The 26,609-nt window shown below is 42.5% G+C and overlaps 1 protein-coding gene across 1 annotated transcript in view; it reads left to right on the forward strand.

The window, feature by feature from the left end:
* LOC126334841 (protein phosphatase PTC7 homolog) overlaps positions 1-26,609 on the forward strand; it is a 96,544-nt gene that overhangs the window by 56,952 nt on the left and 12,983 nt on the right. The window contains exons 2-3 of the mRNA XM_049997509.1: positions 11,298-11,477; positions 17,079-17,277. Coding sequence (XP_049853466.1) covers positions 11,298-11,477; positions 17,079-17,277 — 379 coding nt within the window. The remainder of the gene's footprint in view (positions 1-11,297; positions 11,478-17,078; positions 17,278-26,609) is intronic.

Raw genomic sequence — 26,609 nt, forward strand, 5'->3', positions numbered from 1 at the left:
AAGATACGTCGATGGCATCATACTTTTCTATAATGGGACCGACGCCCAGCTGCAACTTTTTCAACACAACTTTAACAAAATGCACGCCAAGATTCAGTGTACCATTGAGTACCACTCTGGCCTTACACTCCCATTTTTAGATATGGAAATGCTCACTTCAACATGTTTAGAAAACCAATTGAAATGAAATGTCGTGTGGCTAGGGCCTCCCGTCGGGTAGACCGTCCGCCTGGTGCAGGTCTTTCGATTTGACGTCACTTCGGCGACCTGCGCGTCGATGGGGATGAAATGATGATGATTGGGACAACACAACACCCAGTCCCTGAGCGGAGAAAATCTCCGACCCAGCCGGGAATCGAACCCGGGCCCTAAGGATTGACAGTCTGTCACGCTGACCACTCAGCTACCGTGGGCGGACAGAAAACCAATTACGACTAGTTCTATTATTCATTGCTCGTCAGTTCACCCAAAGCAGCAAAAAGTGGCAGCTCTTCGTGCTATGCTTTACCGTGCGGACAGAGTCCCTCTCTCAAAAGAAAATCACCAGTGCGAGTTGGATACCATTAAATTCATAGCACATGTTAATGGCTGTCAGCCAAATGATGTTGATGTTCAACAGCAAATGCAATCGAAAGGCACTTCCAACGATCTGTACGGGATTACCCTGTCATCTTCTAATAATAACACTTTTTTTTCGGTATCCCATGTGTAGGTGTTATTTAACAGGATTGGCAAAGGGCTTAGGAAGAGGGGTATACCCGCCTTCTACACCCCGCATGAGGTCGGGCACCTATTGAAGCATCACGAAACCAGAGAAAACAATTGTTACGCACAATCGGGCGTCTATCGCATCCAGTGGAGTGAGTGCCCTTCCCCATACATAGGCCAAACTGGCCGTTCCTTTAACATATAGTTCAGAGAACATCAGGATCTTAGCAATTTCAAATCCGCTCTCAATAACACCTGAAGGATCATAAACATTCCATTTCAAATTAAACACACATTGCAGGATTCTACATATTCAACGTAAGGGCTCGGTTTTAAACATTTTAGAAGAAATAGAAATCATCCGCAGCATTTGCCGTGACCCACCTGGCATTTTCAACGAGCAAACTGCGCTTAAGCACGCAGTCCTGCTGAATAACCTTTTCTTTTCTGAAGCAGCGTCCAGCCTCATTTCCTTCTCTTTCTGGTTCCTGATTATTGTACGCCGTACGTGTACAATATTTTTTATCGGGTCATTTTTCTTTGTGGCCTTAAATAGGCGTAACAGATGTACGGCATATGCCTGTTTCTTATGGTGAGGTCCGCAAGGTCCACTCAGTTCATTTTACATAGATGTAAAATTGTTGTCTCGTTATAAAAGTTGCATGTTTGCATTTTATCCTATGACTATGGCGCATTATAGTACTGTGGCATTATCTGTGCCCTCACTAATTAAAAAAAAATCCCTTTCTTTCATTATGTAAAGTGCGTTTCAGGTCTTATCTAATGTAAGCCTCGATTAGTTGTCGACTGTTGGTTAGCAGTTTTAAAATGACCCGACTTTTAATGTGTCCTTTTAATGCTATCGCTGCTAGCTATTAATTGATATATTACTTTCTGACAGTATAGACGGTAAGGTTTCGCTTCTTTCCTTGTTGATCAGTAACGAGAGCTGGTAAATAGGAGTGGTACATGTGCATGTTCTTTTAACTGATGACTGGCGCATTGTTCCACGTTGCCACTTGTATCCCCACTAAATTTAAAACTTGTTTGCCACTCGTGTAAAAGGAAAGTTCATTGCGCCTTATGGTTTATATAATAATTTTATATCACACCCTCCACTCAGTTTTACCACAGTTCTGTCCCGACCTGTTCAATACTCTTCTTTACTACGCACAATGCACTTTTGACTTATATTATGTACTTTTCTATGTATTTTTTTTGCTTCTCTTCAGTTTAAATGTAAACCACTAAACTCAAATTGTGAACTGCCGGGCTAGTGGCCCCGCGTTCTTATCTTCAGTAGATGGCAGCACTTTTGCCACTCTGGTTTACTAATTTGCCTCCTCGTTCGCATCCGCTGCTCCCTGTTCTGCGCTCGTAGGCAGCACACCGCGCATAGTACACGCGGCGCTCGGGGACCACAGCGCAGCGTTAAGTGTCGTGATATCATTTGGATATATTCCTTGCCCATGCAGTCGTCCGTAGTACTCCCTGGCGCCACTTGCGCATTGACATAGGTTTCACAGCACCTAGCCCGACCAGCGATTTCAAAATGTTTTTTAAAGTCTTGAAAACTTTTTAGGGATTTTTTGTTTGTTTCTTGTGTGTCGTGGCGTGTCAAAATTATCTCCCGTCTTTTGCTATTCCCAGTACGACACCTGAGGATAGGATTATAACAGTCCAAAATCGGTCGTGTGAAAATAAAGAAATTTACAGCTGAAGCGGTATTTTCAACCTCTACTTTGGTAAAAGTTTCTGTTGCTGTGTTCCCCTGCTTATATAGCCCGAACCGCTGTAGTGTATGGAAATGTAGTTTTGATTTTCAAATGTCACACCTGGCTGTACTTGAAATATGCGCGTCAATAATTTTGTTGAACAAGATTGGTATCTGAAGAGACGTATCGTATCAGTGTAGTTCTACGGAGGAGAGAAACTTGTAACAAAGTAAGAAACAAGTGTTACATAGAAAAATAGGTCAGAGGATAGTCCAATACAAGGAACTGTTTCTGCGTCGGCGAAATGAAATTTTAAAGTAATAGTATTAGAGGAGAAGGGGATTCTGTTAAAAGTATGAGACATGTAATAGTACTAGAAGGAAGAGATAAACTTAATCTAGATTGAGTTTTTTAATGAAGTATATATTCTCCAAAGTAAAGTAAAGTTACGTTGCGCAGCGCCTTAAACCATCAATAGCTAGATAGAATAGTCCTTAGACCGCAATGACTTTTTGTCGAAGTTTCATTATTTACCAAGTTTTGGAAATTAAGCTTTTGATCCTCTTAAGAGGGCCTAATATCGCAACTCGCAAGTCGTCCCGATTTAAGGTACAAGTAATAGTCTATTGTGTTATCTTGATTATTGATTGTAACGCTATCTTGTTCGATATTTACTTTTTTTGTTTTATTGCAGGAACAGGTAACTGCTTCGTGATTAGAGAATGTTGCTGTTCCTGTTCGAAAGACGTATTACAGACTAGCGCCAGTCGTCAGATTCGTTTCTGAGACATGATCTGAACATTAGCCTATAGCGTTTACACGATAGAACTGCCCATGCTGTCAGACTTGAGAAATAACTCCGTAGCCCCAGTTTTGCCCTCTTCCCCGCCCGTACTCCCACAACCTCCCCACGCCGTGCGCGCTCATACGCGTAAGATTTTAATAATAGTACGTCCATTTCATTGCAATGACATGCATTCTATAAGACGAAAAAAGGCACACACTAAGGAATTATCCGAATGGGATGAATATCGAAAACTAGAATGTGCATGTACAGATAAACAAATGATTAAAATGTCAGAAAAATTGAGTCATTTACTCAAGAGAAGAGCAAGTCAGTAATGCATTGGTCCACCTAGGGTCCATTTCCAAGCAGTTATTCGGCCTGATATTGATTATTGTTGGATGTCTTCCTGAGGGATATCGTGCCAAATGCTGTATAATCTGGTGTGTAGGTCGTTAAAATCCTGAGCTAGTCATGGGGCTCTGCCATTAATGCTCAAAACAGTCTCAGTTGGGGAGAGGTCCGGCGACCTTGCTGACCAGGGTAGGGTTTGGCAAGCACGAAGACAAGCAGTATAAACACTCTCCGTGTGCGGGGGTGCATTATCTTGCTGAAATGTAAGCCCAGGATGGCTTGCCATGAACGCCAACAAAACGGGTCGTAGTATATCAACGACGTACCGCTGTGCTCCAAGGACGCCGCAGATAAAAACCTAAGGGGTCGTGCGGTGAAATGAAATGGCACCCCAGAGCACCACTCCTGGTGGCGTGGCCGTATGGCGGGAGACTGTCAGCTTGGTATCTGACCACCGTCTAGCGCGTCTCCAGACACGATTTCTCTGGTCATCGGGGCTCGGTTCTAAGCGAGTGTCATCACTGAAGACAGTTCTAGTCAATTAGAATTCTGGCCAGAAGAAAGTAACGACATTTTTCTCCCTAACTGTTAACTTAAATCAAACTGCAAAACAAGCATTAAAATTTGTTTCTATTCGCTCGAACAGTTAGTAACGCTAGGGAAACTGTTTATTGAGGAAATAAGGCTTATCATGGGACAAACAAAAAAATAACGCAGACGGTAGTAAAATGTTAAATTCAGAAAATACACTACTGGCCATTAAAATAGCTACATCAAGAAGAAATGCAGATAATAAACGGCTATTCATTGGACAAATATTTTATACTAGAACTGACATGTGATTACATTTTCACGCAATTTGGGTGCATAGATCCTGAGAAATCAGTACCCAGAACAACGGCCTCTGGCCGTAATAACGGCCTTGATATGCCTGGGCATTGAGTTAAAGAGCTTGGGATGGCGTGTATAGGTACAGCTGCCCATGCAGCTTAAACACGATAGTACAGTTTATCGACAGTAGTGACTGGCGTATTGTGACGAGCCAGTTGCCATTGACCAGACGTTTTCAGTTGGTGAGCGATCTGGAGAATGTACTGGCCAGTGCAGCAGTCAAACATTTTCTGCATCCAGAAAGGCTCGTACAGGACCTGCAACATACAGTCGTGCATTATCCTGCTGAAATGTAGGGTTTCGCAGGGATCGAATGAAGGGTAGAGCCACGGGTCGTAACATATCTGAAATGTAACGTCCACTGCTCAAAGTGCCGTCAATGCGAACAAGAGGTTACCGAGACGTGTAACCAATGGCACCTCATACCATCACGCCCGGTGATACGCCAGTATGGCCATGACGAATACACGCTTCCAATGTGCGTACACCGCGATGTCGCCAAACACGGATGCGACCATCATGATATCGTAAACAGAACCTGGATTCATCCGAAAAAATGAGGTTTTGCCATTCGTGCACCCAGGTTCGTCGTTGAGTACACCATCGCAGGCGCTCCTGTCTGTGATGCAGCGTCAAGGGTAGCCGCAGTCATGGTCTCAGAGCTGATAGTCCATGCTGCTGCAAACGTTGTCGAACTGTTCGTGCAGATGGTTGTTGTCTTGCAAACTTCCCCATCTGTTGACTCAGGGATCGAGACGAGGCTGCACGATCCGTTACAGCCATGCGGATAAGATGCCTGTCATCTCGACTGCTAGTGATACGACGCCGTTGGTATCCAGCACGGCGTTCCGTATTACCCTCCTGAACCCACTGAATCCATATTCTGCTAACTGTCATTGGATCTCGACCAACGCGAGCAGCAATGTTGCGATACGATAAACCGCAATCGCGATAGGCTACAATCCTATCTTTATCAAAGTCGGAAACGTGTTTTTACGCGTTTCTCATCCTTATACAAGGCATCACAACAACGCTTCACCACGCAACGCCGGTCAACTGCTGTTTGTGTATGAGAAAACGGTTGGAAACTTTCCTCATGTCAGAACGTTGTAGGTGTCTCCACTGGCACCAACCTTGTGTGAATGCTCTGAAAAGCTAACTATTTGCATATCACAGCATATTCTTACTGTCTGTTAAATTTCGCGTCTGTAGCAACTCATCTTCATGGTGTAGTAATTTTAATGGCCAGTAGTGTATTTGCGCTGCAATTGTCGGGGAATAGAGGGCGGTTCACTTCGAACACGAGGCATAAGGGGAGCGCACCACCTAAGTGGACGCGGCGCTGTTAGATCACGGGCGCCGTGCCAGTCACGTGAGGGAGCACGCGCGTCTGTTGGCGTCGGTCGGACCGCGTGACGACGCGTGGGACGCCGCCTCGTGACGCAGGGCGCCGTGCCAGCGCGAGCGCCGGCCGGTGCCGACGCCGGGAGCCAAGTAGCGGCCGCGCTCTCGCAACAAAGAGCCCTCTACTCGCGACGCCAACGTGTTAAAATACGATAGCCTGTGGACTTTTGACTTTAAGGGTAATAATCGTAACTAAATTTCATTTATTCATGTTACGTACGTAAATGTAACTTTAAATATACGAGGTGTGATCAAAAAGCAACGGAATTTTTTCTTCAATTTCGAGGTTTTTATATATCCGATTTTCGGAAAAATCTCTTATTGGTACACGTGTTTCTGATATGTTTGCATCTTCACCTGTTTTGAGTCTTTAGTTTATTGTTGACAGTCGGAAAGGTTGTACTTGTTTTCGAGTGTTCGGGCAATTTTTTTTCTCTTCCGAATAAGATGGATCCAGAGAACTTGCATTCTACATCTACATCCATAATCCGCAAGTCACCTGACGGTGTGTGGCGGATGGTGCCTTGCGTAACTCTATCTGTTCTCCCTTCTGTTACAGTCTCGTATTGTTCATGGAAAGAAGGATTGTCGGTATGCCTGTGTGTGGGCTCTAATCTCTCTTATTTTATCCTCATGGTCTCTTCGCGAGATATACGTAGGAGGGAGCAATATACTGCTCGACTCCTCGGTGAAGGTTTGCTCTCGAAACTTCAACAAAAGCCCGTACCGAGCTACTGAGCGTCTCTCCTCAAGAGTCTTCCACTGGAGTTCATCTCCGTAACGCTTTCGCGTTTACTAAATGATCCTGTAACGAAGCGCGCTGCTCTCCGTTGGATCATCTCTCTCTCTTCTATCAACACTATCTGGTACGGACCCCACACTGCTGAGCAGTATTCAAGCATTGGGCGAACAAGCGTACTATAAACTACTTCCTTTGTTTTCGGATTGCATTTCCTTAGGATTCTTCCAATGAATCTGGCTGGCATCTGCTTTACCGACGATCAACTTAATATGATCATTGCATTTTAAATCACTCCTAATGCGTACTCCCAGTTAATTTATGGAATTAACTGCTTCCAGTTGCTGACCTGCTATATTGTAGCTAAATGATAAGGGATCTATCTTTATATGTATTAGCAGCACATTACACTTGCTACATTGAGATTCAATTACCATTCCCTGCACCATGCGTCAATTCGCTGCAGATCCTCCTGCATTTCAGTACAATTTTCCATTGTTGCAACCTCTCGATACACCACAGCATCATCTGCAAAAAGCCTCAGTGAACTTCGGATGTCATCCACCAGGTCATTCATGTATATTGTGAATAGAAACGGTCCTACGACACTCCCCTGCCGCAAACCTGAAATCACTCTTACTTCGGAAGACTTCTCTCCATTGATAATGACATGTTGCGTTCTGTTATCTAGGAACTCTTCAATCCAATCACACAAATGGTCTGATAGTCGATATGCTCTTACTTTGTTCATTAAACGACTGTGGGGGAACTGTATCGAACGTCTTGCGGAAGTCAAGAAGCACTGTATCTACCTGGGAACCCGTGTCTATGGCCCTGTGAGCCTCGTGGACGAATAGCGCGAGCTGGGTTTCACACGATCCGAGCTGGGTTTCACACGATCGTCTTTTTCGAAACCTATGCCGTTTCCTACAGAATTTCCCTTGAAAAAGAGAATAAAGTGCAGCACCGAATTCGAAAACTTTGATTTTTGGCGAGTCCATCATGAATAAGTCAGAGATTACGAGTGATATAAACGTTTCAAAGAGTCGAGATGATATTGAAGACGATGGCGGCCGCCCTGGATGCTCTAGCACATAAATTACTGACGACATTGTGGGAGTATAAAGAAAATGGTTCTGGAAAATTGCCGAATCTCCATCAGAGATGTTGCAGATGACGTCGGCATTTCCCCTGCCTCATGCCAAGCAAATTTTTTTCAGGTGTTTTGCCATGAAACGTGTCGCAGCAAAGTTTCTTCCGAACTCTTAGAATTTCGCCCAGAAACGACGTCGCGTGGACAACACTCAGGAATTGGTGATTGATGTCGATAATGACCCAGAACTTATAAAGATTATAAAAGGCGACGAAACATCGGTATAAGGAAAAGATGTCGAAACAAAGATCCAGTCGTCCCAATGGAAACTGCATGAAGAACCAAGATCGAAAAAAAGTTCGACAAGTTCTATCACATATGAAGATTCTTCTCACTTTTTTTTTTGCGTTATGGTCGTATGGTCGATAGAGGATAATATCTGGAAATTATGCGCCGTTTGAGTGAAGCAATCCAGAATTTTGGCAAAACCACTCTTGGTAATTGCATCACTATAACGCTCCCACTCACACAGCAATGTGTCTTTTTTTTTTTTTTTTCCCCCAAAGAATATGACCGTTGTGTTGCTCCAGCCATCGTATTTGCAGGACGTGCACCCCCCCCCCCCCCTTTTCGGGAATCTTTCTATTCCCGAGGCTGAAGAGAACCCTGAAAGGACGTCGTTCTGCCACCTTCGATGGGATAAAAACAGAATTGCCGAAGGAGCTGAACGCCATAACGAAAAGTAATTTCCAGAAGTGCTTCCAAGATTGGAAAAAGCACTGGCTCAAGTGTATTGTATCGGAGGGAGACAAAATTGATGTTGGTGAATACAAGTAAATTCTATTTAAAAAAAAGTAAATACCGTCATGTTTTGACTACATCTTATATTGAAATTTTAAGGTCAACAACTTAACTTTGCAAGGAATGAAATAAAATGCGTTAGTATCTGCGGGAATAAAACCTGGATCCATAAATTAACATTCTATGCTTTGGACCACTCGTCTATAATGAAATCACGATAACAGTTCCTTTAAAAAAAAAATCTGTTACACTACACACAATTTCGGGAGAAAAATATTGAACTTTTGAATTCACTAATCTGTGGCAAATTATTGGCTTAAGATGAAACATTTGTTCAGCCCATGATCTTCCTTTCCAAAAATTTCTTGATACGTAAATTAGTCTCCAGTGTTGCTTTTCTATCCTGTTTAGTGTAATTTGAGAACATAGGTTATATAAAACTCGTAACAAATTTCACTGTTGTTATTATTTACACCTTGTCATCATATTTCTTATGCAGTGAATGTATCAGTACCACTTGGTACTCTCCTGGAGGTTTTCTGTTTTCCAAGATTTCTCAAAGATTTTTAGTTCATTTTTTAATTTTTGGTTGGGACCATTTCAGAAGTTTTGCTGTAATAGTCTCTTCTCATCTGGCTTTATAAGGTGTTAAGCTTCTTCAGTTTCTTTGATAGTTAGGGATAAATCATCTTCCAGATTTCTGTGAGTGTTTGATTATTCAGACTTGTGGATTGGTTCAGAACATTTAAGAAGCTGATCAAAATGTTCGAAATTTTCAGTGTTACGTAACCCAGATCGGTGTGCCTAGTCCCACGCTCTTTTGTTAGATTCACGTTTCAAGTACATTTGCCTAACACTTTAAATCGCACTTTGTTCTGCAAAGATCTACTGGAAAAGGGCCTCTTTAGCAGGTCATGTGCAGAAAACACTTTCATTCGAAATTTTCTCATATTCTGACTTGTTTTACCAGCATCCAATCAATTACTTTTTGATTTAAAAGTGTAGTAATTCTAACTAAATTGAATATATTAATTTTATGTCCATAAATTGAACAGTTATTTTTAAATTTTATGATTGTGAGGAATAAAATAAAATGGGGAAAAAAGTATTAGCAGGAATTGAACCCAGGTCCAAAATTTAAGACTCTACCTTAGACGCCTCACCCAAAGTGCTAGAGTAGAGTTTTTAGTCCTGGTAATCATATAGTAAATAAACAGTACATTCTGATGTAGGACAAGTCATGACAGCTACCCTTAAAGAGTTCTCATACCTACACTTGCACCACACGCTACATGCAGTTTCAAAGAAAAATACTGACCTGGTGCTGAGAGCAATGTAGCACTTGGAGTGGCAGAAGGGATGATATTACATCAGAGCATGTGCAGTAGAAAACAGATAGCTGTGTTGCTCCTCTGGGTTGATAATAGTGCAGCTGACTGTCATTTCAGTGCTCGACACTGGTTTCTAGTTATCACAGAAAGAGCACTACACAAGTTTTCTTCTGTTTTATTTGCATACCAATATGCATTTACAGGAAAATGGCACAATTATAGTGCAATTTTTGGCTCTCATTCAAAGTGAAATGACATAATTTTAGTGATATATTTACACTGTGCTTTAGCATATTAGCACATGAGAAGAGGCTGCCAATGTACTAGTTGCTGTCGTTGCTTGACAATGTTATAGAATAATGTGTTGCACTTTGTGTTTTAGTATATGTGGCATTCATCTGCGAATAAATATTTTTGTATGTGTCAATTTCAACCTAACATAGTATAATTGCAAAATTTAGAACTTCAGGAGTTGAGATAGCAGACTTTTTCAGCTAATTGCCCAGATAGTGTTCTCAAGTCTGAGTATTCATTATATTGAGGGATTATTTTGGCAAGTTTCCTGTCAACATATTGCTTAATAGATACCACACTCTTATAACAATCAACAATGCAAATTGGCACCTATCATAATCTATGTTTCTCTTCACATTAACACTCGATATTCCCTTAATATCACTCTAGCTGTAGGGTTCTTAACAATTCCTTGATTATCTAATTTCAGGTACTAATGTAGTTTTCTTCTAAATAAGATAATCTTGTAGTAATGCCCTTCCTACCTTCACAGGTAGTCTGCGAGGTTACCAGTCCCTTGTATTTTCTTTCATTCAGAGTTATCAGACTTGTTTAGTTTGTGGCACTGATTTTTAATATGTTGAGTCATTTACTTATAATTAATATTTTTGAGTTACAGCTGTCTGTGCACCTTTATGGACCACAAATTAAAATATCATATTTACTAGAACATTTATTCCATTGGTGGTGGTGGTGGTGGTGGTGGTGGTGGTGGTGGTGGTGGTGGTGGTGGTGTGACTTAGCAGCAAACATTCCAAGCTGTATAGTAGTTAAGATATTAGTGTTTTTTGTGACTCCTTTGGTGCTGGACCAGATTCACATTGCTGACATGATTATGTACTTGAGTTCAATATATGTCACACACATTCTTCACCTGATCTGATGCTAAGTCGTCAATGGCTCGGATATTGACAATAGACTTTCACAAGTATGGATTGTGTAGGAATTCATTTATCAGGGGCAAACATGGACTTTTAATGGTTTTGAATCTGAATAATTCCAGATGGCCTCTTTTAAAGGCTGATGATAGCTTTCTTACATTTTTCCTGGATGTGATATTTTACATGACAAGAAAATATAAGAGGGATGCACGATTGCACTTATGTAGTCAGATTTTAATTTCTCTTCCACAGTGTGTGTCACAACGTATACTTGACTGTCTGGGTTGTCCGTTATGTCACAGGTGTGGCGGACGGTGTTGGTGGTTGGAGGCATTATGGAATCGATCCGGGAGAGTTCTCATCGTCACTGATGTGTGCCTGTGAGCGGCTTGTCTGCAACGGCAGGTTTGCGCCATCTGAGCCAGCGGCGCTGCTTGCCAGCTCGTACTATGAGCTGCTCGAAGACAAGCGGCCTGTGCTTGGTGAGTGCTTACTCTACACTTCTTCTATTCTTTAAATCTCCTTCTCACTGATTTGCAGGATTCCATGGACACAGATGGCTGACAGCTGAAGTTTCATAAAAATTACTTGTCAGTTACTTATTCTTGTGAACACATATTGTTGCAGATGTGACCATGATTTTCTCAGGTGAACTGAAGTCTATTTATACATCTACATGATCACTATGCAGTTCACAATTAAGTGCCTAGCAGAGGGTTCATCAAAGCACCTTCAAGCTATTTCTCTTCCGTTCCACACTCAAACAGGGCATGGGAAAAATGAACACTTAAATATTCCTGTGCATACTCTGATTTCTCTTGTTTTATTATGATGGCCATTTCTCATCTATGTAAGTGGAGACCAACATTTCAGCGCACACTCTGCTACAGAGTGAAAATCTGATTCTGGAAACATCCCCCAGGCTGTGGCTAAGCCATGTCTCCGCAATATCCTTTCTTTCAGGGGTGCTAGTTCTGCAAGGTTTGCAGGAGAGCTTCTGTAAAGTTTGGAAGGAAGGAGGTGAGGTACTGGCAGAAGTAAAGCTGTGAGGATGGGGCATGAGTCGTGCTTGGATAGCTCAGTTGGTAGAGCACTTGCCTGCGAAAGGCAAAGGTCCAGAGTTCGAGTCTCGGTCCGGCACACAGTTTCATTCTGCCAGGAAGTTTCAACACAATTGTGCCCAGGAGATGGAGGACCACATCAGCTGTGACATCAAATAGGTTGCTGCAGATTCCATTCCATAATATAGCAACCACCTCAGATGACAGTCTGTCCCTTGATGGAATAGTTAATACCACTTGGTAATCATAACCTGATGCACAGCTTTGTGGAAATTAAAACATCATCCAATCAGAGAAAACCTTTATGGTTTCTGATCTGTGAGAGCACAAGTAAGGCAAGTGATAAATGAGCAGAAGGGGAACTCCTGGAAGGAATATACAACTTCGGTTAATCAGTCTGTTTGGGACTCAGTAAGGTGGATTTCAGGCAAGGGCGGTACACCTCACTTATGGTCATATTGAGAAATGGAGTCTTGGTGGATGCACCTAAAGACATGGCTCTGTTTTTAGCAGACAAACTCCTGCATTGCAAGTGTTTTGTAGAACCAGAGAGATAGTAGGTGGTTCCACTTCTTCTTGTGTAACCCATGTGATGAGGTCTACAATCTTACATTCTCCATCTGGGAACTCAAATTGGCTGTCTTTGGCCAAAGACACTGCTCCAGGACCTGATGAGATTCATCATGCATCATTTGCATCCTGAAGCCAAAGCAAAACTTTTATCTTGTTTTAATCAGATCTGGTTTGGTGGACAGTGCCCCACGACTTGGAAGGAGGCAATATTAATTCCATTATGGAAGCCAGGCAAGGATCTTGCCAACCATACCAGTTATCAGAGTGTAGCCCATGCCAGTTACATCGGTAAGACACTCCAATGCGGGGTCAGATGATGCCTCGTCTGGCTTCTGAATCCTGAGGTAACCTGTGCCACTCACAGTGCAGTTTCAGGTGCTACTGTTTTGCCCTTGACAGTTTAATTGTACTGGAGATGATGACATACAACAGTGAGGCAATTTCGGCTGACTGTCAAGAGGCTGGAAGCTTGTGCCAATGTAACTGATTTTCGGTTCTCAGCATAGAAACTTAAGTGTTTCAATTTTAACCATGCTCACCAAAGGTTTAACTAGCCATAGCTCACGATTGGGGGCAATATTTTACATTTTAACTGCAGTGTGTGCTTTTGAGGCTATTATTTGACTCAAAATTAGCCTGGCTTCCACACTTGAAATTGCTGTGAACAAAGGGCTTCAAATCGTTGTATGTTCAAAATGTCTTTACAGTTTTATAAGGCATTTTTCAGATCACATTTACACTAGGGCAGCTTGGTTTATGGATCAGCCCGTATCTCCTACCTCAAGTGACCAAGCCATTCAGAATATGTACTACTGACCATCTCAAGGATCTGGATGTATCAGACCTCCAAATAAACAGCCAGGGATGAAATAAATTGATGCATTGGCATCTACAGAGGCTCAGTATAATTTTAAATGTGATGCAGTACAAGAAAATTTATATTCCAGATTATGTTTTTACAACTGTTTTCTTCACTTAAGTGCAATCCACAGTTTTATCGTTGTTCATGTGGATGGCTCCCAGCAAGAGAATGCTCTCAGCAGTTCAGCTGTTTTCTCTTCAAAGTGCACCTTCTGGACCCGTGTACAAATTATGATGTGGAGTTACATCACCCTGAAATCCAAAATAACAATAACATTCATCGTCTTCTTTAATGACATCTTTAATAACTTCTGAAATAAGTCCCAAGTATGTCATTTTAGTAAATCTCTTCTTGGAATTTATAACAGTGTCATTTGTATGTTGTATTTTGATATAACAGATCAACTTGATGGGCATTATAATTGTTAGCAACTGCTATCTGTTTCAAGGTATCAATTTCCTTTTGGATTGCATCGGGTTGAAGAGGTAATTTCAGTATCCTATGTATCATTGTTTTAAAAAATGCCATTTTGTATTTTAATGGATGGCATGATGAATCATTTATTATCATGTCGGTTGATGTGGGTTTTCTATAAATAGAAATTGTTTTCCATTCCTGTTTGCAGTTGTGAGGTCCAGGAAATTAATACTATTGTTGCTTTTGTGTTCCACTGTAAATACAAGTTTTGGATGTAAATTATTTAATAATCAAACAATGCCCATCAGATCTGTTATATCAAAAAATGCAACAAACAAACGATGCTTTTATAAATTCCAAGAAGAGATTTACTAAAATGAATACATGGGACCTATTTCAGATAAAATAAATAAATTATTTAAGAATACAAGTGTGACAATTGCATTCAAAACCAATAACCCACTACAGATGAACCGAAACACACAATTGGGGAATCAAATATATACCAAAAGTCAGGTGTTTACAAAATACTATGTAATGACTGTGAGAAACAGTATATTGGCCAAACTGGCCATAACTTTCCAACACTTTAAGGAACATACTACTGGTACTGCACGTACCAAATCAATATTTGGTAAACATCTTGATGGGTACAGTCATTCTGAGGGTTGCATTTCTAACAATTTGAAAATATTACATACTGTGCCTAAAGGAGTAATGCTAAATACTTTAGAAGAAACTGAAATCTGTTCACTTCACAGAAGTAAACTATTATCTGTTTTAAATGAGCAACTTGAATTCAAAGACAATCATTTCTATGAGCTTTTTGACGATCTGCTTTAGAATGTTCACTTATATGTCCCTCGTTTTTAAAATTATCAAGACCTTTAGGAAATATTTTATCTTTACTTCGTAATTTTATTTCGCCAAACATTATTTATGACTGGCTATATGTTTTTATAATGTTTGCTTATATGCTTCAAGACTGCATGTTGCTAATTCACATTCCTTTATTTTTGACACTATGGCTTGTAGTATTATAATTTTAAATTCCTTTCATTTTCATTAACAATAAAAAAGTGGAATCTACATATGAACTTCATAGACAGTATTTCATAAATTTGCACAACTACTGTTCCCTCTTGACTCTTTTTTTCTTTTTTTTTTCTTTCCTTTTTTTTCCCTCCTTCTTCTTAGTATTGATCTGTAAGAATTAATCTATGTAAATGAAAGTCTCTTATTACACCAGTAAATCGTATCTGTGCAGCATGTACTGCACATGTCAGTTAACGATTATTGCAGCCTACTTATTGAAAATCATTTCAATAAAGACATGTTGCTGCTCAATGATACATCATCTGACGTGACAGTCCTCACCGTTCCACTTTCGCAACAACTTTGTTAGAAAGAAGCCTGGTGCCTCATCTTTGGACTGGCAGTTATCCTAACCATGGTAACCACTAGTTTGCCTATTAACTTAACATCAACTTCAGTGGAAAGAAGCCTGCTGCCACGTCTTTGGAACAGCGTCCAACTTCACCATGGCAACCAGTGGCTCCAAATGCTTCACTAACAGGCCTTGAGAGGGCAACTCATGTACTGTCAAAGCAAAGTTCATATATCGTACATGTTTAAATATTTTTAAAGCTTCTTAATTGACAATAGCTTTCGAACAAGCTGAGTTTAGTGTGTGTTTATTTTCATTTCTTGACAATGTTCTTTTAACTAAGAAATTTTACATTGTTATTCAACCTATAACCCATTGGTTAGCAATGACATCATCCCGTTCGAAGTTGGTGGAGCCTCTAATATATATATTAAGATGTGCACTGGTTTCTCCTGTAGTGATTTACTATCAGAAGGAGGTTCTTACCATTGGTAATTCTTTGTTTTATAGCTTTGTAACTTCATGTATTTTCTTTAGTGTACATAGCCCTCTAACTAAAGCTTTGTATATGACTTGTAGGTCTGAAGATGACCACAGTAGTGGTTGAAACCGGTCACTGTAATAATAAATTGTGATAGAGACTGTTTTTGATAGTAATTAAATATCATTTCTGCTACTACTCATAACTTTTACCCTCATCAGTATTCCACACCCATTAATCTGTTCATTCCATTCAGCAAGTCCTACAAGTCTTAATTTCACTGAGGATATAAATGTCATCGACTCTGATAATTGATACACTTTCACTCTGAATTTTAATCCCACACTTGAATCTTTATTTTAGTCATTGCTTCTTCAGTGCATTGACTTGAACAGTAGGGGTGGAAGACAAAATAGTTACCTTGGATCCTCTTTAATCTGAGCACTTCGTTCTTGATCTATCTGCCCTTGTTACCTTTGAGATTTTGTGCATTATACTTCTCAAAAAGTCTGCTTCTATGTCTCCAGACAGGAAGCAACTTGAATAGTCCCTTGGTAGCAAATTGTGTATGCTTTTCATTTACTCACTCTCTCTTCTGTGCTTGACACTAGAATTCCTCTTGCATTCATACTACTTGGTATTAAGTTCAATGAAAGTTGTTTTGATTTTTCTATATGCTGAAACAATCTTCTCATTGATCATTTCCTTTTCAAGTTCTTTCCTTTGTCCTACGGCCATATTGAATGGAAATAGTAACCTGAAAAGGCAAGTCAGTATTTGTACAAAAATTCTACTTATTTCAACTGACTTGGCATTTGGCTTTAAAGGGCTGGTAAGATTGGCATATAATATGTTGAATATCAATCAATGAGGCACTAGGGAAAACATTCCATTGTTGCAGAGGAACTTACTCTTGTTTCTTGCACAGAGACATATATGTAGCATGTATGGGTGTTGTATAGCCACAAAACTTATTCTTCATTTTACCTAAAAGCAGAACATCAAATCCAGTTTATAACAATAATTTGAATAAGCTAATGATACACACTTGAGATTGTTAGTTGGAATTCAGAAAATAAATGAAAATGACCAAGCTAATTGGGTTTAATTTTCAGCTAGTATCCTTAATAGTATTTGTGTTTTATAATTAGTGAAAAGATATACAAATGCAGTGCCGTATATAAACTTAAGTCAATATAGATTTTCAGTATATATAATATGTTTCCCAGTGGGAACAGGAACAAAAGTCTGACAATAATTGTCTTATCAGACATGGGTAAAATATTCTCAAACGTGTTGCAGGTAGTACCACAGCATGCGTGGTTGTGCTGAATCGTGAGACACACATGGCATACACAGCGAACATTGGAGACTCTGGGTTCGTTGTCGTACGCCGTGGACAGGTGGTGCACAGATCTGAAGAACAGCAGCACTACTTCAATACACCTTTCCAGCTGTCAATGCCACCACCTGGCCACACTGGGCTTGTCCTCTCTGACAGGTAACTATCAGTTAGAAGCTTCTAGATAATCTAGAAGTCAATAAAAGTTTTTTATTTAGCTGTCTGGTGATCTCTGACTGAGATGAAATAACAAATATTTATAGTGGTTGTAGCCCTCCTTATTACATAACATACTTAAATTTTGTAATCCAGAGGTGTTTATGCATGAGTGAGGCACTTCAGTTGACCATAACTTAATATTGAGATAAATTAGCTATGGACATTGTGTACCATAGAAAATACTGATATCAAAATATTCAAATGAATTTGTGTAAGTAAGGGCCACTCAAGTGTGTGCTTCTCATGTACTATTATGTACTAGGTCTGGAGAGTATGAAGAATGAGGCTGCACGTTTTTTGTGCAATAGTCATGTGCCAAGGGGATGAATGTATGGTTGCTTTATCATGATATAAGAGCCGTGAATTGTCTCACCCCATTTCAGGCCAACCGTTCTCACGTTTTCTCGCATGTATTGCAACACGCCCCAATAGTATCATTGATTAACAGTTTGTACCTGTGGCACGAATTCATGAGGTACTAATCCTTCAAAGTCCAAGAAAACTATCAGCCTTTGACCTGACCTGATGAGCTTTCAGAGGTTTCTGATGTTCTGCTCCCCAACCCTGCACCTTGATGTTGTATCACACAATAAGGTGGACTGTGACCTGTCAGAGGAGTAATCACACCCATCTTTTTCATTTGCCAATTTATCAGACCTGACTCCAAAGCCCCTTCAGTAGCAGCTACTGTCACCATCTGACCTAACTGTCATTTAAGGGCTACTTATTTCGTAACTGGCACATAGCACTTCAGGAAACATGATTTATGGCAACACATCTCGCTGCTCTGAAAAACTACAAACCCTACTGTACCAGTCATGTTACTGTTGAGAGAACGTGTGGTGGGGATTGTTCCCTCATACGCTCTGATATTTTCAGTGAGCAGGTGCCCCTTACCATTGAGCTAGAGGCCGTGGTCATTAGTGTCTGCTGGTCAATTTGGGTGGCAGTCTTTAATGTGTACCCATCCCCAGGCGGACCTTTCCATTACCATCAGTTTCCAGAGTTACTGGAATAGCTACCTCCTCAGTCATCGTACTGAGGGATTTTAATGCTCATAATCCTCTGTGGAGGAGTGACACTATGTCTCAAAGAGAGACCTTTCAGAAGTGGATGTCTGCTGACTCGACACTGCAGCTACAACACATTTCAGTGCAGCCCATGGAAGATACTCAACTATTGATCTCTCAGTTTGCAGCCTGAATATCTTATCCCCGATTCAGTGGTGTGTCCATGACAATCTTTGTGACAGTGATCATTTTCGTATGGTTCTCCCCCTCTTCACTCACAGAAATCTGGAACATGTGCTGTGTTGGTTGCAGCTTTCTAGCTGACTGACAGGTTTTCTTCACTGCAGCCACATTTGCAGCTATTCATGTGACAGATATTGACAAAGTTGTACAGGATATTGTTGATAATATTATTCGTGCTGCTGCAGCAATGATGCCGTATTCCTCCAGCTCATTCCAACGACCGCTGGTGCTGTGGTGGTCTGAAGATATAGCTGCAGCTGTTGGGGAAAACCACAGGGCAGTTGAGTGGCACAAGCACTGTCCATCTCTGGATTATTTAACAGCATTCAAGGGACTCCGGGTGAAAGTGTGATTTTTAATAAAGGAAAGGAAGCAGGAGTGTTGGGAGTAATATGTATCATCTATGCAATTTCACACCCCATCATTCCAAGTATGGACTAAACTCCTCCAAATACATGGCCATCCACCACCCATGATGGGTTCCTCACATCCGTGTCAATAGTAATATCTGAACCGATCCCATGGTACTTGTCTAATGTTATGCGCCACACTTCACTGAAGTGTCCACTTGCAGTGATTACCATCCTCACTGAGTGCTGCCTGTTATCCTGTCATACAGTGTTCCTCTTAGTGAAGGTGTTTCGTAGTGCTTTGGCAGAGTTTCGAGATACGGCCCATGGACCCTACAAAATCCTCAATCAAGTTCTGAAACATTTTTGTGCCAACAGCATGAAACATACCCTCAGGCTTTTCAATCGTATTTGGCGGGAAGGAGAATTTCCTTCTCAGTGGTGAGAAGATATTATTGTTTCTGTCCTGAAACTGGGAAAGTACCCACATATTTTAACTAAGTACTGGCCAGTCTTTCTGATGAATGGGCTGTGTAAGATATATGAATGTATGGTTGACTGCCATCTTTGTTGGTACTTTGAAGCTGAAGGGCATATATCACGATTCCAAAGTGGCTTTCAGGCTTTCCAGTCCACCACAGAACATATGGATTGTCTGGAATGTGCAGTGTGCAAAGCTTCACCCATCACAAACATCTGATTTCTGCGTTCTTTGACCTACAGAAGGCATAATGATACCACCTGGTGTCTTGGCATACTATCTGCACTGCATGAGTGACGTTTCCGGGGCAGTTTACCCATTTTGATCCAGAATTTCCTATCTCTCCAACTTTTCCATGTTTTCCGACCACTCACACCCAGAAATTTATCTTGGTGACCAGTTCCTTGAAGTCACTGAAACTTTTCAATTCTTTGGTATTTTTTTAGTCAACAACCTAACTTGGTTGCCACATGTCCGCTGGTTCAAGACAACTTGCGTGAAGAAGCTAAATTCTCACAGTTTCATTAGTAACTCCTTGTGGGACGCGGACTGTATAATTCTTCAGAGATTACAAAGCACTGATTTTATCCTGCTCTGGACCATGGATGCGTTGCCTCTGGGTCAGCAGCACCATCGGTGCTGAGCCTGCTGGATCGTATTCACCACACTAACATGAGGTTGCCAACAGGAGCCTTCCATACAAGCCCTGTTAAGAGCCACCTGGTGTAAGCTGGTGCCCCATCACTGCGGTTTAGATAACAACAGTATCTGGCTAATTACACTGTATGTCACTCAACTCTGTTCCATGACGAACATTTCAAACTGTTTGTGCATTGCCTAAAACTGGGTAGACAACTGGGATCTGACTTGATACTCTACTGAAGGACCTCAAACAGCCTCCTTTACTCTGTTCCTAGGGCTCCCTCTCAACACACCCCACTTGTACCCTGTCCTACGATACAAATAGACCTTTTTTTGTTCCAAGCAGGATGCTGATTCTACCCTTCTGACACTTGTTTTGTTCAATCCTCCATGATTATTCTAATTCAGTATGCATCTAAACGATGGATCGAAAGTCAATGACAAGATTCGTTATGCTTTTGCACATGCAATAGGACACGAGCAGCACTCTCTGCCGAGTGCCTGCAGTGTATACACTGCAGAGTTGGTTGCCATATCTCAGGCTTTGTGGTATGTCAGATACCTGGCCACGACAAACTGTCCGATCTGTAGCCATTTCCTGAATTGCTTAAAAGGAATATCCCTGTGTTATCTCAAAAATCTTTTGGTCGCCAACATCTGGGACCTGGTTGACCTCTACATCCCTGGAAAGTCAGTGACCTTCATCTGGGCACTGAGCCAAATATGCATTTCATTTCAAGAAATGAACTCACCACCAATCTAGCGAAAGATGCAACTACAGGAGAACATCTTGACATCAGAATACTGAGCACAGATTTAAGATTACAACTTTGACACAGTATTTTGAGGCTCTGGGAATTGGAATGGCAGGCTACTAGGAACCAAAACAAGTTAAGAGCAATTAAGACATCTAGTAAGGTGTGGCATACATCTTCCAGGCCTCTCGGAAAGGTGCCATTGTGTCATGCTGACTAGACTTCGGCCACATGAGGCTAACCACAGAGGTCCTTCTGTGTTGGTAGAATCCTGCTCATTGCAGTTGTGGTAGTCTACTGAGAATAGCACATGCTCTTGTTGACTGTGCCCTGCTGGCCAAGCTATGGCACGTTCCCAGCTTGCTTACCTTTCTCCCTGAGGTGCTTGCAGATGACAAGACAGCCACTACCAAAGTGTGGTATTTCCTGAGAGAAACAGCGGATTTGACACTAAACTATAACTCTTCTCCCACTTTGTGTCAGGGGTGGTTGTGGGGGGAGAGCCTCACTCTGTGGTGGGTACCCCCCCCATGTGACTGCTGGTAACATTCTGACACCCCCCCCCCCCCCCACCGTCACCTTGTTTTGCCTTTAGACCCTCTTGTGCATGATACTGCCTTGATTATATCAATTATCTTCTACCAATCGTATTACAGCTATTGTCATGCACTTTTTTAAACTCTTTGACTTACTTATATACACTCCTGGAAATGGAAAAAAGAACACATTGACACCGGTGTGTCAGACCCGCCATACTTGCTCCGGACACTGCGAGAGGGCTGTACAAGCAATGATCACACGCACGGCACAGCGGACACACCAGGAACCGCGGTGTTGGCCGTCGAATGGCGCTAGCCGCGCAGCATTTGTGCACCGCCGCTGTCAGTGCAGCATTTGTGCACCGCCGCTGTCAGTGTCAGCCAGTTTGCCGTGGCATAAGGAGCTCCATCGCAGTCTTTAACACTGGTAGCATGCCGCGACAGCGTGGACGTGAACCGTATGTGCAGTTGACGGACTTTGAGCGAGGGCGTATAGCGGGCATGCGGGAGGCCGGGTCGACGTACCGCCGAATTGCTCAACACGTGGGGCGTGAGGTCTCCACTGTACATCGATGTTGTCGCCAGTGGTCGACGGAAGGTGCACGTGCCCGTCGACCTGGGACCGGACCGCAGTGACGCACGGATGCACGCCAAGACCGTAGGATCCTTTGCAACCGTCTCCATGAAGCTGGGCTACGGTCCCGCACACCGTTAGGCCGTCTTCTGCTCACGCCCCAACACCGTGCAGCCCGCCTCCATTGGTGTCGCGACAGGCGTGAATGGAGGGACAAATGGAGACGTGTCGTCTTCAGCGATGAGTCGCTTCTGCCTTGGTGCCAATGATGGTCGTATGCGTGTTTGGCGCCGTGCAGGTGAGCGCCACAATCATGACTGCATACGACAGAGGCACACAGGGCCAACACCCGGCATCATGGTGTGGGGAGCGATCTCCTACACTGGCCGTACACCTCTGGTGATCGTCGAGGGGATACTGAATAGTGCACGGTACATCCAAACCGTCATCGAACCCATCGTTCTACCATTCCTAGACCGGCAAGGGAACTTGCTGTTCCAACAGGACAATGCACGTCCGCATGTATCCCGTGCCACCCAACGTGCTCTAGAAGGTGTAAGTCAACTACCTTGGCCAGCAAGATCTCCAGATCTGTCCCCCCATTGAGCATGTTTGGGACTGGATGAAGCGTCGTCTCACGCGGTCTGCACATCCAGCACGAACGCTGGTCCAACTGAGGCGCCAGGTGGAAATGGCATGGCAAGCCGTTCCACAGGACTACATCCAGCAGCTCTACGGTCGTCTCCATGGGAGAATAGCAGCCTGCATTGCTGCAAAAGGTGGATATACACTGTACTAGTGCTGACATTGTGCATGCTCTGTTGCCTGTGTCTATGTGCCTGTGGTTCTGTCAGTGTGATCATGTGATGTATATGGCCCCAGGAGTGTGTCAATAAAGTTTCCCCTTCCTGGGACAATGAATTCACGGTGTTCTTATTTCAATTTCCAGGAGTGTAGTTGGAGCAGCCAAGTCCCAGCTTCTTTTGCTTTTTAGCTTTTTACGTGTTCATCTCGTGACATGGAGGGACTGATGAGCCAGTAGTTTAGTCCCTTTTTAACACACCACCACCACCCTATGTTAATATGAAAGAACAGCCACCCAGGGGGCTCGTCACTCTTTGGTGGCTTCATGCTTGGCTACTATGGGGCCCCAGCCTTTGCAGCATCTTTCCCTTCCACACTGCATGTCTATCCTCTTGCTATTCTTTTTCCCCTCTCTTGGGGAACATATATGGGGTGTAATAGGGAATGTTCCACATTGTCTGTCAATGATGTAAGACAGTTTCATCATTGTTTTTTGATTCCTTTCCCTACCTTTGTTTCCCTTCTCTCCTGTGTGCTCGTGAAGGCCGACCCACGTGTCTGACGAAAAAACAAGTGACTGGGTAATGCGCAATTCCCAGCCCCAGGTCAACAGGTAGGGTTAGCACTTACACCGTGTTACAGGCCAGGCCCAGGGAGGGGTGATTGCCAAAGCTGCAACTTTCCCATATTGTCGATTGGTCCCTCTGTCAGGTGTTTGTGAGGTGTGAACAATCACCTAAGGCGGGTGCGAGCCCTTCAAAGAAGGAGCATGTCATCAGACACATTGGAAATCATGGGGATTTTCTGCAATGAGAGAATAATCTAGACCCTTCCCGTTGCACTGTTGTTCCTGATTGTGTTGCATACTGAAGATGGTCAGTCCTTTGCCATGGTGAAGCTGGTTATTATTCACAAAGGTGTTGATGCAATTGCTGGCCCTGTTGTGAATTCCTGCCCTTGTTTATGGAATGGCACTTTGCTTTCGGAGACTAGTTCTGATTCTCAAGCATAATGACTGATTGCCTCCTCACTTATCTACGGCTACCCTGTTTGTGTCGAGGCCCATATAACTTTGAATTCTTCCCATAATGTTATTTACACATGGCTGTTCGGCGGTCTAACCGAAGCCAAAAGCCAATCTTGCCTCTCTGCTTATGGTGCCATTGCCATCCACCAGGTAACGAGAAAGGTAGATTCCTCCTTAGTGCCCACCTGCACTCTTTCTCTCACCTTTGATATAGTGGTGCTTCCTTCCAAGATCAAAGCAGGCTATGAAATTCAGTCCAGCCATACATTCTGAACCCAATGCACTGCTACCAGTATCATAGTTTCAACCACACTCCAACGCCTTGTCGACACACAGCCAAATGTGTAACCTGTGGCAGGGATGCGTAACCTGTGGTAGGGATGCGTGTGATGACGATTCTGCCGCCTCCTCCCTGCTGTATCAACTGCAATGGCGGCCATGCTGCCTCGTTTCGGGATTGTCCCATGTATCTTGATGAGTGGGCTGTCAAAGAGATGCAGGTAAATGAAAAAGTGCCTTACCCAGTCACTCACAAGTTATTGGCTAGCTAGTCATGAACTCTGCATGCTCCTGTCCGGCACCTATAGTTCTGTTCTTGTTACCCCTCACTCCTTGAAGGACAAGGCCATGCTGACATAAAACTTCAGATTCAGCTCTGAGGTTGTGAAACCGCTCAGTATCAAGGTAATACTGTCATCTCCCCCTGCAACTGTGCAAGAAGCCTAACTCTCTCGTCTCAAAAGGCGAAGCCACCAGCTACAAAACTGGTTGGCTGGAAAGGATAGGAGTACTCCCGCAATGACTTCCTATGTCACTCCAGCCAACCAACACCAGAGTCTTCCTCTAACTGGAATCGCTCTAAGTCCACCAAAGGCAAATGATCTCCTTCACAGACTCAAATATACTCTTCGATGGGGTCGCCACATGATATCTTAGCCTGGCTGGCCTCCATCTCGGTGGTGCACACTATCAACCTTTTTTCAGCATTGGACTCCACAGACCAACTGCAGAAGCAAGCAGATGCTTGTGTGGACCTCATGGAGCAGGATCCTCCTGTTTCTGTGTCCTGTAGTAGTGGCTCTTCACAGGATGTCACTTGGCAGTCGCTGAGATGACACCCCTACATCTCTTCCTCTTCATGATCTTCCCTTTGAGGTTGGCATCCCACTTCATGGGGGCATCATACTGCTCATATGGGATGACAACCAGTCAACCCATCTCTCCTTTTCAATCTGTTGCAGTTTGCCTTGTCCTTCCACACCTGACTTTTTCCCTCTCTATCATTTATGTCCCTCAGGCATTCGATGTCACCAGAGGAGACTTCCTTCAGCTAATTGGGCATATATATCCCCCCATTTCTGCTACTCAGTGACTTTAATGTGCATCATCCCCTTTCTGGTTCTCCCAGAACCTGTGCTGTCAGAGATGCCTTCTTGGCTGATCTTCTTAATCAACTCAACCTCTTCTGCCTTAACACTGGAGCACCCACTTTCCTTTCTGACTCCTCACACATCTATTCCCATTTGGATCTCTCCTTCTGCACTGCCCAGCTTGCCCATCATCTTGAGTGGTCTGTTCTTTCTGATGCCTACTCGAGCAAACATTTCCCATGTGCTATCCGTTTGATGATACCTACACCACCTCTGTGCACACCCAAATGGCAGCTAACTAAGGCTGGTATTACACTGTCAAATTTCTTTGTGAAAGACTTGATCGAAGATATGATCAAATATTCATCAAATTTATTTGACAAAGATCTTTGACATGGTGCAAAAAGGGGTATTACACTGTCATCATTTTTTTTCGTCAAAGTTCACGATGGGTGACAACAACAACTTGTTATTAATCGCAGCAGTTGCATGTACCTCAATTGCACTGTGTGTACATGTGGAAGAGAAGCGGGGGGAAAAATTAAACATACCTTGGTGAAGCCTTGTGTTTTACAACAAGACGATAAAAGCATTCAAAAAAACTTGTTACGTGAGCTTGTAGTGGAGGACATAAAGTTGTACATAAATTACTTAAGAATGGATGAGCATACATTTCAGTATTTGCTCAGTGAAGTGTGTCCTCGTATCACAAAGCACAATACTCACTTAAGAACTGCTATATCTGCAGAAGACAGGCTTACTGTAACACCCAGATTCCTTGCTACAGGAGAGGTTTGGGTTAGGTTAGGTTAGGTTAGGTCTTCAATCTTCTAAATCTATTTTTTTTTTTTTTTTTTTTATTAAAGGTGCCTCATGTTGTAAAGCGCCTCATCAGCTTCATACATCTCTATTAATTTTGAAGTTTTCGAAACTGTTAAAATGCTAGTGCTCCATGAGGTAACATGTCACATTGCAGTGAACAGAAGACAAGCGACTTTTATGACCAAAACTACAGCAAGGCCCTAAGATTTGATCAATTTATTTGACAACAGACGATATTTGACAAAGTGCCCTATTACACTATCAAACTTCTTTGACATAAATATTTGACATATCAATTTTAACAAAGAAATTTGATAGTTTAATACCGGCCTAATGCTGACTGGCAGTTTTACTCCTCCCTGGTGACTTTCGAAGCACAAGATTTACCCAGTTGTGATGACCAGCTGGAATACCTCACATACGTTCTGCTTACTGCTGAGGAACATTCCATTCCTTGCACATCCTCTTTACCACATCATGTCCCAGTCCCTTGGTGGACAGAAGTGTGACGCAATGCAATTCGTGCACCAAAATGTGCTCTCCTCGTTTTTAACAGACATCCTAAACAGGCGTGTGCAAAGTGCCGTCATGTTCTTTGGGATAACAAAAAAGCTAGCTTAATTTCATTCACTAGTTCTTTAAACAGTTTCACCCC

Source organism: Schistocerca gregaria, chromosome 1 (assembly GCF_023897955.1).
Source record: "Schistocerca gregaria isolate iqSchGreg1 chromosome 1, iqSchGreg1.2, whole genome shotgun sequence".
Lineage (NCBI taxonomy): Eukaryota > Metazoa > Arthropoda > Insecta > Orthoptera > Acrididae > Schistocerca > Schistocerca gregaria.